This window comes from Temnothorax curvispinosus, unplaced genomic scaffold (genome assembly GCF_003070985.1).
Source record: "Temnothorax curvispinosus isolate PA1 unplaced genomic scaffold, ASM307098v1 QBEX01002412.1, whole genome shotgun sequence".
In the NCBI taxonomy this organism is placed as follows: domain Eukaryota; kingdom Metazoa; phylum Arthropoda; class Insecta; order Hymenoptera; family Formicidae; genus Temnothorax; species Temnothorax curvispinosus.
The window spans coordinates 75,761-86,709 of record NW_020212192.1 but is presented as its reverse complement, the minus strand read 5'-3'; the positions used below and the strand labels follow the sequence as shown (position 1 = coordinate 86,709).

General features: G+C 31.0%; 2 protein-coding genes across 5 annotated transcripts in view; both read right to left on the bottom strand.

Moving 5' to 3' along the window:
* The window catches only part of LOC112451604 (acetylcholinesterase-like), an 89,392-nt gene that overhangs the window by 5,604 nt on the left and 72,839 nt on the right, over positions 1 to 10,949 (bottom strand). The window contains exon 7 of one of the 2 annotated variants that reach the window (XM_025011317.1): positions 2,258 to 2,999. The exons of the other annotated variant lie outside the window; for it this stretch is intronic. Coding sequence (XP_024867085.1) covers positions 2,985 to 2,999 — 15 coding nt within the window. The 3' untranslated portion in view covers positions 2,258 to 2,984. Of the gene's footprint in view, positions 1 to 2,257; positions 3,000 to 10,949 lie in introns of those variants that run through there. 2 annotated transcript variants of the gene reach the window in all.
* LOC112451606 (venom allergen 5-like) overlaps positions 1 to 10,949 on the bottom strand; it is a 35,090-nt gene that overhangs the window by 22,427 nt on the left and 1,714 nt on the right. The window lies entirely within an intron of this gene.

Genomic DNA, 10,949 nt, shown 5'->3' with positions numbered 1-10,949 from the left:
ACACACACACACACACACACACACACACACACACACACACACACACAGTCAGTTGAAACCAAATTTTAAGACGTCATGAGATAATATATTAAAGCACAATTATTTTAATCTTGCGTAGAATAGCTCTGTGATATAAGTATTACATGTTCGAGGACTATTTGCTTATTGCAATACGTAAAAAGATTGACATTAAAATTTTAATTCTGTACTAAAATCATGGCGACTTGCTTAATATCTGTATAATTTTTAGAATTATATGTCTCCTGTTTCTTTTGTCATCGATTATTCAGGCTGATTATGTAAAAAAAAGGACTCATGACTTAATTAGAGAGCACGCAATACTTATTAAACTAAATAAAAAATTCTCATAATCGGTATTATTTGAAAAACTGCCAAAGTTAAATTTCATTAATCAAAAATTTCAGGTTTTATTTTCGTGACACGTAATATTTACATACTTTCTTATTATGCATGTACCGCGCGTTCCTGTATATGTGTCTGCAGCACAGAAAATTATTATTATACCATATTTTGCCGTTTATAGAAGTTATAAATATTCTTCTTCCACCTCCATTTCTTTAATTTCTTTCTTTCTTTCGCCTTATAGCTTTCTTTAAAAATTCCATACTTTATTTATCACTTTACTTTGTTTGTTATTTGATGAACTTTATCCAGTTTATTTTGAGCTTTTTTTAAGCATCGTATGTTAAAAATATACCATATGCTTAAGCAATTTTACGCTTATTTCTATAATTTTATTTTGCATTTTAAGTAAAACATTCATTTATCTATACATTACTACTAATATACTAGCATTTTTTAATAACTCCTACAGATATTATAATTATTATGCTTACAATGTCTTTTCTCATTTTCTCCATTTTCATGTTTACTATAACAGAGCCGCGTAACATTCAATGAGTTTTGATAATACATTGTTTTTGTAAATTGATTTTTTGGCTAATTAATTTGGATGGAATTGGAAATGACAAGTTCTCTTACAAGTTCATCGTTTTATAATCGGCGCTTTTTACGACAAGATGCAAAAGAATTCAAAATATAAGAAGATAAAAATAAAAAATTGTTATTCATAGATCGATTTTTTTAATACGTATATAACGAAATGAAAGAACACGAAAAGGATTGTTAACAAAAAGCAATTTTATTTTAACATGCCATTATTTACGATTAATGTTAAACTATTTTTTTCTTAGACTTACACGTCTTACACAATTAAATACATTTAAAATAATTATTTACTTAAATATAATTTAAATCCTCTAAGCCCCTAAGCTAAAGGTAGAATAGAGGGGGAGATATATGTATATATTAAAATACATAAAAATAACAAACAAAATATAAAATATTATATAATCGCTACTAACATAAGAATAAGATATTCTAATTTTGTTTATTCGCTGTACTGTACTGTATCTTACATTTCTGTTTCTTTTTATTTTTATTAACATTGTATATAAGAATACTGTGTATCCTTGTAATCAAATAATTTAAATTAATAACATCTTTAGACCTTTATATTAAAATCTTATTCATTATACAATTAATAATAGCCATTGCTAATAATAACAAAATAACGATGTTTGAAGCTTGCTTATGTTTTACATTTCACGGAATTTCCAATAGATAATGTAAAGATTGAATGATATTATTTCAACACACACACTAATGGGTATTTTATATATATATATATACAGAGTATTTTAAAAATACAGTTCAAAATTTTGCGGGATCGTGGTATGATATGTAAATGAAAGGCTATTAATAACTGCATGATATTATTTTGTCATTTTATTATTTTATTTTCTTAGAGGGAGATTCTATATGTCATTCTATTCCGTATTTCAATACACATTTGATATTTTCGCAATCAAAAACATTCTCTCAAATTCTCTTTCAAAAGTCCTTGGTTTATTTTCAAGTATCTTCATTATCACAGACATATATAAAATGCGTATCTGCCATTTTTGTTGGAATAATAATTTGCCATTGTTAATAAATTTATATCTTATATTACGTATCTAACGAACTGATAATCTCAACTATTACACGTCTTATACTGTGATTATATTCGATGAGTTAAACGGCAAATGTTTACGTATTGAAGTACTACGATATTAGGATAGGATAATCCCTTTGTTTTCATACCGTAAATGATGAATAGACGCGGTTAGATAACTTAATTTATTAAAATAGAAGATGGCTGTGTTTATTTTGAAAATATTGATATCCGGACTCATATTGATTAAGTATTTTTTATTTGATATAGTATTACAAGCCTGCAAAGTATCGAACTACTTTTTTAAAACATTGTATACAATAAGCTGTTTATAATTTTTAATTTCCGATTCCATTTTCTATAAAACGATTAAATTAATATTTTATTTGCGCGATATAAAGTAAAGGTAATAAACCATAAGAGCAATGGGAGCTTTATGGTTCAACCGAACCACTGCCAAATTGATGTGTGCAAGTTGCATCCAGTATATTCGATCCTCTGTTTTTCCTTCTCTCTTTCCGCTCCACCTTCCACTCTTTCGCCCTCCCCCTCTTTCTCATACACATACTCGTTCACATTTTTTCTATCTCTATATCTATTTTTATTTCTATGTCTATCTCTACCTTTTCGTCTTACGAGTGTTCGACATGTATGTTATTTGAATATCGAATATATAGAATCGGTTTTCTCATTCCACTTAACTTTCACACAAAAATACAGAACATTTAAAGTTTCTATGTATAATCGCATACAACTTACTAATCTTATTTTGTGGCTCGAATAGGAACGATCTGTTTGTTGCAGTAGAGGTGCATGGTTCAAATATTAAAATAATCACATAATATTTTTGTTTAAATATAAAATTGGTTTTGTAAATTTTATTCTCTGTGATCATGTCTTCGTTGCACCTAGATTATGCATGGTACATATAATCGGACTTACAAAGTTTGCCATCTATTTGTGAAGTTTAACATGCACGACCCTGAAACAGTGTAATATGAGAATCATTTTTAATTAACGCGTTAATGTATAAGATTAAAGAATTCTAGATAGAAAGAGAATGTCCTCTATCTTATCGTATATTAAATGTAATGTTTTATTATACGCTATATTTAATATAATATTTAAAAAATGTCAAGAGAGAAAGAGAGAGAGAGAGAGAGAGAGAGAGAGAGAGAGAGAGAGAGAGAGAGAGAGAGAAATGATTAATATTCTTACGATCGTCTTATAAAAAATCAAAATTGGCAAAAGAATCAAGGGAAAAACGGTAACGAGCTATTTGCTGTACACTTCTGATTTACAGAATGATACAAACTAAAAAGAGAGGCATACTTATGTTTATTTCTTATATATATATAGGACATCGCAAAATCCTCTTTACGTGTTTCATAAATGCGAATAAACTTTTAGATTTAAATAAATTTTTGAACAAATTGTAAGAAATTTCCCAACTAATTGCAAGTAACATTACATAAAGAATACTTTGAGTCTAGGATTTAAAGATACCTTGAGATCTGGTCTACATGGTCTATTACGTCTTCATTTGTGATGAAATAGTACCGTGTCATAAAAATATCATCGGTTCTATATATGGATTTTGTTTCATATGCGATTTATGATTAAAATATAAAACGTATACTCGTGAACCTTATATTATCGAAAACCATACATCAAGAACATTATAAAACTGAAAATTATTACATCTACTTATTGTTAGATAATAAATTTATTTTGCTATAGTTATACTTGCTATTATATTGGCGGAGAGAAATAATCTAATTACTCGTAACACAATGTAAATATAAAAATTGTCTTTGACATATAACTTGTGAGTAACACTATTCATAAAATGTCTTCGAAATTTTGTGCAAGAACTCTATAAAATTATCGTTTTACGTCTCGTTAAATAAATAACGAAGCACAACGTTTTTATTTGTGTTACTCTACATAGCTGATCCTCGAACGACGTCGTTCATCGAGGCACTGATACTAAAGTTAATTTCACGAGATGCTTCGATGAATGAAGAACTATCTAATGATATGTATGTGGACATACTAATCCTTAAATATGTTGAATGCTAAACAGTCTATTAACAAATTCTATCAACATTATCTTGCTCTGAAATTCGCTCTTTATCTTTCACTTTTATTCTTTCTCCTTAAAACGTATATATGTACATACATACACATATATAATATTCATTCACTTTCTTCGCTTTTTGCCGTCGCAGTATACACCGCAAGAACTCCTCTCGAGTATATCTTTATACAGAACATTTTTCCTTCGCGTATGATTTCCTTCGCCATTGTTTGACTCGTCGATTTCTTTGGTCTTTCTTCATGATTAAATAGAATTATTATATATAATTGTATGCATATTTTTGAGGTCTTGATATAAAATATTGTATAATTACGTAATTTCATTACGTAAAAATTTGGTTGTAAAATAAGTTCAATAACGTTTGAAGCGTACGATAGAGTTCACGTTGTTAATTTTTTTCTTTTAAAGCATAATTTATCAGATATAAATCTCTCTTTATTTTTAGTCGTTTAATTTTGAATTTATAGATGCATCAACATTCTTATCAGTATTATTGAACAACAATCAAATTTACATTAATTAGAGAATGTGCTTTCTTTAATTGATATAAGTTTGAGTATTTCCTAAAAAAAGAAGAATATTAATTCCGTATTACCCAATTAAGTAATGTATTACCGGGCCTTCCACATTTGTCCAGACTCTATCAAAGACTCTTCTCTTTGTCGTGTATAAACTTTTTATTATTATTTTTTTTGCTGATAAATCTATCTCTTGTGATATACATATTATATCACTTGAATTAAAAAGCGGAAGCTTATTATTGTGGCAATCTTTTGTGTCATCAACAAGTTCCAGCAATTTCAAGACATCAAGGTCTAAAAATCTCGGTGCTTCGATATTGAAGACTCCAATATAATTTCTATTAGGTACGTCAGTGCAATTAAATTCGGTCGGTATCTTTAGTCACATTATTCGTTAATGCAAGAACGTGGCGGCAGATTGCTCGTCAGAGTGACAAAGTTGTGCAGGTGCACTTGGTACTCCCGACAGTGCCATCGGAGGGAAATGAGGTCATGCCTTTGTGATCCATCATTGGATTTCAAGGGAACGATTTAATGGCGGCGCATCCGCCGCGCGTAAATTGCTCGTAACTCGCCCTTTGATGGGCATTAAGGTACTCAGCAAAAACAAATTCTGAAAAATTGCTAATCGTTACCATGAGCTGATCGATGCGCGATTATTGATTTCACGCGATTTTACACGGCCTGTCACCGATAACTGTCACAAAAGCTCGTCGTACGAATTCTATGTGGATACACGCACGCACACACATATTCTATTGTACATGATATGTATAAGAAATGGAAGATTCGCGCGTATTACCGATATACGCTTTATTTTTTGCGAGTCATAGCGAAAACTGCATATTAACGAGGTGCTTGCTTAATAACTACCTCATGTGTTCACAAACTACCGTCGAATAATTTATCGCGTATATATATAAGAAACGCAAGTTGTAGTCGTAAATGGACTCTGAAATATTTTAAACTGCGAAATACTGTTTACGAATAAATACTCGCACATAAGTTATATCAATAAAGTATCAATCAACAATTGATTGGCTATGTTTCATAAAAAGCCAGTCAAATATTTTGTCGAAAGTGATATTTATGCATATACGAATATAGAACACAAATATTAACGTCATTAAAAATTATACATTAAAGTTAAACCTTCATATATCGCGAATAACGAATTTAGTATTTCTAAATATCGCAATTAGAAACAAATAAACGTATTATCCGAATAACGTAGTAAATGTAGTGTGCTAGCAGTTTATCAACAAATTCGGTAGATATCGTCGCAGCAGATTGGCATCAAGCGTGCATTATAATCTTTTGTTCTAATGATAGAAATTGTAAACATGATCATACTGCGATATATGATCACATAATGCATTATTTTTGCCATTAGTTTGACGTTTCAGCAGATTAACAGCTCTATCATTAAGCTGACAATAGAATTCTGCCGACAATGCGATAGATTCTGCAATATAATTCCGTCTTCATCATTTACCTTTCTGCTGACAAAATAAACCTTCTTTGTCTGGGCTGGCAAGCATTATGCTATATTTTTGTTCGACAGATTTAAAAAGTATTAAATTTTTTATTTGATTTATTTTTCGCGACATATAGTGCGTTCTACAATCTATTATCTTTCTTTTCTTTTCTCTTCTACGAAAACAAAACTTTCCTTCCCAAAATAGTAGCTTAAATAGATACACTAAAATTAATGTCAAAAGAAGGAACATAAAACAAAGAAAGAAAAATGGAAAGAAATTATTAGAAAATGATTATTATATTAAATATATAATCCCCCCTTTTTACATTTACAAACTAAATAATAATTAAAAACAGATTTCTCACTATGTGTCTATATATTTTTTAGAAAAATACAAGAAAATGACATTATACTACAGAAGTAACTACCCAGTATGACAGATTGGCAGCAGATATTTGCTTAGATATTGCAACAGAGCCAGTATCATCTGTGTCCGCATTAAACTCATGTTTTGCCGACAGAACCTGCCAATATAATCTGAGAACGGATCGTCGGCAGATACCGAACAGAATCTATCATTTCATAAACATTTAAATGGAATTTATCATTTAAATGGTTACAAAATGGTAAATTCTGCTTAGTTTCTGCAATCAATGTATGTCCTTATATTCTATTAGCACATTCTGTCATATTTCTGTTGATATGTCATCGACAATAGCGGGCACTTTCAAAATCTATTCTCGACAGATTTGGCTACCCGAATATGTGATATTCACATATTACGCAATCATATCACATTTACTGTATATATTGGCTATTTTCCGATAAGTAGTATACGGAATGAGTCAATAAATAAATAATGTTAGCGTAAACAAAATTTGTAAAAGTATTTTAGAAATCTTAGAGATATGGAAATAAGGAGATATGTGAGAGAGAGAGAGAGAGAGAGAGAGAATATTTACAAGCTTAGAAAACCAAGTTTCAAAGCAAAACACATTCGAAAGAGTCGCAATATACTTGCCCCAAGTGATGTTCTCTCGCTCGAGATATCTGTATAAGAGATATCAATTTCAGATCAAAGCAGGGAAATTCAATTCGTTCGTACACAACGCTCACGTGTAATATGTATGTAGGGTGTTTGAATACGATCGCAACATACGACTGTCGAATAATGAAGCGGCGTAAATGCTAGAGTGTCGCTACCATTGCAAAAACACAAAACGAAATGAAAATTGAGACTTAAAAGAGGTCCGAGTCGATTTCTCCGTTAAAAGAGGCAATGGTGTATCGTTATTGACCATTTTTAAACGTTAATTGTGTGATAAATTTTTGAATTCGTTTATTAACTTTAGAAAAGTCAAGTTAATTTGTGACATAGGATTCATGATGTAATCAAACAACGAGGAGCATTCAATAAGTACCTGATGCAATACATTTTTTCTTATTCAAGATGTTTTATTGCGGTTTTAAATACATCATATTCTTTCCTAATTCTTTAATAACAAAAACCTATTTTTAGTCTCCGTTCAATTCTATGGCCTTATGGCACCTAGATGTGAGAGCCTGTATGTCGATCCTTGCGGTATCACTCTGCTGGTCTGCCTCTCAGCCACTTTCTTACTTTGGCTATGAGTTCTTTGTCATTGCCATATTTCTTCTCGCGGATTGCATCTTTCAGAGGACCAAAGAGATGAAAGTCAAAAGGTGCAAGATCCGGGTTACAGGGTGAACTGTCGTTCCTCATCCAGAGTGGTACCGTAAAGGTATACAGGCGCTCACATCTAGGTAATGTAAGGCTATAGAATTGAATGGAGATTATGTTGAAAAATAGGTTTTAGTAGCTAAAGAATTGGAAAAAATATGGTGTATTTAAAACTGCAATAAAACAAACTTTGAATGAGAAAAAACGCATTACTTATTATTGAACGTCCCTCGTATTTATTATTATTTTTAAAAAATAAAGATTAATTTTCGAGAGCATTTTATCAATTAAAATTAAATATTTTCTCGATATTTAAAAAAGGAACGACAGAAACAAATTTTACATATAGGTAAATGTGAAATAATTAGTGGTGTTCAAACTCATACAAAATCAAATAGTAAATAACTGCTGAGAAAATCGCGCGCGCATGCTTGCCACAATAGAGAGGGAGGGAGGGAGGGAGGGAGGGAAAGAGAGAGAGAAAGGAGGGGAGAGAGAGAGAGAGAGAGAGAGAAGAAAAGTTACACACGCGCGCACGTACAGAACATAGCTTAACCAATTAAAAATCTTAATCCTCGTTTTTTCTTAAATCCTTTTATCCCCGTCATATATATTTTTCGCAACGAGTTTCTTAATGTCCTTCTCAATCTTTTTCTTTTCTTCTTTCTGCAAATGCGTTCCATTACCGCGACGTATAAGTATTACAGATAGCAACAATTTTTACCTTTAATTTAAAATTGGTTTACGTTTTCTCGCAGCATAAAAAAGCGATATAAAGTGACAAATCGTTTATGTACTTTATACATATAGACGCTACAGCTATGACGTTTGTGTATACTATTCCACTGAAATATTCCATAACGCGTTTTTATTTAGTTTCTCATTGTTACTAACTAAAAACCGGGCCACAAGAGCAGTTATGTCTCGATAAAATGCTAAGCGGCACAGCCGCGAGATACAAACGAGTTTCTTGATAGGTACGCCTTCACGCTCGTAATCTTTAAACTCTAGCACATTTGCATCGGGAACCACTTACCTCCTTGATTTTATTCGACATTTGTATAGTTCGAAGCGTCACCTGCAATAAAACGGATAAACTAGGCAATTGATTTCCAATTTCTACACTGTCTCCTTTCGACATCCTCGATAAGTCGCGATTTATAATGCACTTCAATCGAACCACCACCAATCATGCGACATATTTTAAATTTTTCTTGAACAAATGTGCGAAATTAACTCCAAGGTCTTCGATCTGCATAAAACCGGAGATCAAGCTCGTAATCCGGCGCGGCGTCCTTCACATCTACGCGCGTACAACAATTACTATAAGAAGAGTAATTTTCGAACTTTTCAACGCAATGATAAACGATGATCAAATTCACCTAATTCTGCACAACAAATATAGCATATGTATCTTCCGAGAAACAATATTCAAGATTTACGGGGATTCACATATCTTTGCTTCTTTTATTTTTTTTTACTGAAAATCAAGCAACAGACCTTGTCTGCTTCTTTCAAGAGATACTCTTAAGCTTCGCGGAACACGATATAGTTAGCTTTATCCCTGCACGCGGAATCCATGATACTCTGCCGAGAAAACTTCGGGGAAGAGCGCTTTGCTGAGCGAGAGCACGGAGAGGTCGAAACGATCAACTCCGAGAAAACGAGCGGTTAGATATATAACGTTGTAATTTGTTCTCTGATAAGGATGGTGTTGCAGATATTGTTCGTTTTCTTCTCACGCTGATTATGGCATGTTTCAGGTAAGTGAGTGTCCTTGATTGGATATAATATCTCCGCCGACTCGATCGTGCAATCGAGTCGATTGAGAATTAATGGATAACAAATAGGTTCTAAATTATTTCAATTATTGGGAAACGAACTGAATACAATCTCATACGATAAATATCAATTTCGGCCTTTTATCCACGTTATTTTTCGCACTTTGTCTATTTAATTTTAGAATGTATTATTGTTGCAGACGATTTATATAATTTTATGGCGATGCATTATACGATTTATAATTTATGAAGAATGAGAAATGAGAACCCTCAAAAAGTGTCAAACAATTGGATGATTACTTTACTTTTTATATAAGACATACTTTATTAAATTCGACGATGTCCTACGTCATTTTAATTATTATTTGTAAATTGAAGATTTTTTTGCAACAATTTTATTTATTGTTAAATATAACCGTGTTCCACTGCATGGTTTTCTTGGTTGTTTTTAAAATGTATTAATCTTCCATTCTTGCGGGATATAGAAGTCTCTCAAGTTATACCTATACATACATACATGCACATACATACGCCGCGCACGCACGCACGCACGCACGCACGCACGCACGCACGCATGCACACATACTTTACAATAATTTATTGTGTAATAATTTATGGAGAGCAAAATAAAATTTGTTACAAAATTGTTAAACAATCAGATAAATATGTAACTTTTTTATGCAGAACATATCAGTTGACTTGATCTTACCAATCTTTTCGTCATTAATTTTATTAAGCTTAAAATAAATATTTAATGTAAAGGAGAAATTTTTAGGGCCGATAGTTTGTGCGATAGTTGTAATTAGTAGATTATTATTATTCTTATCTATTAGGTCTTCAAGTCGTTTCAATATTTTTAAAAGTAACTTATTGTTAGTTTACTGAATATAGTGAATAGGTACTCTTGTTCTTCTTAAAATAATTATCAAAGACAAACGTTTGAATTAATAATGATATCGTCCATTCTTTGTAGTGTTTGGAGACTTATCTTAATTGTGTAAAGATTATAATATGCTCGTAATAAAATCGATGAATATTTTTGTATTTTGGTAATATGAGATCGGCCACATAAACGATTAATATTTCTAAACTTTTCAAAAAATTCTATTTTTTTCTTTCACAAGAAAATCATTTAGATATTGTAAGTATTCAACTATAGATAATATATATACAATAATAGATCATGCTCTCAAGACTCAAATTCATACATTCACTGAATATTATTCGTCAGTTATTATTCATCAAATTTATTTCCTTGCTGTGGAATTACGTTTTATCATCAATGTATTGCCATATATATATATATATATATATATATATATATATATATATATATATATATATATA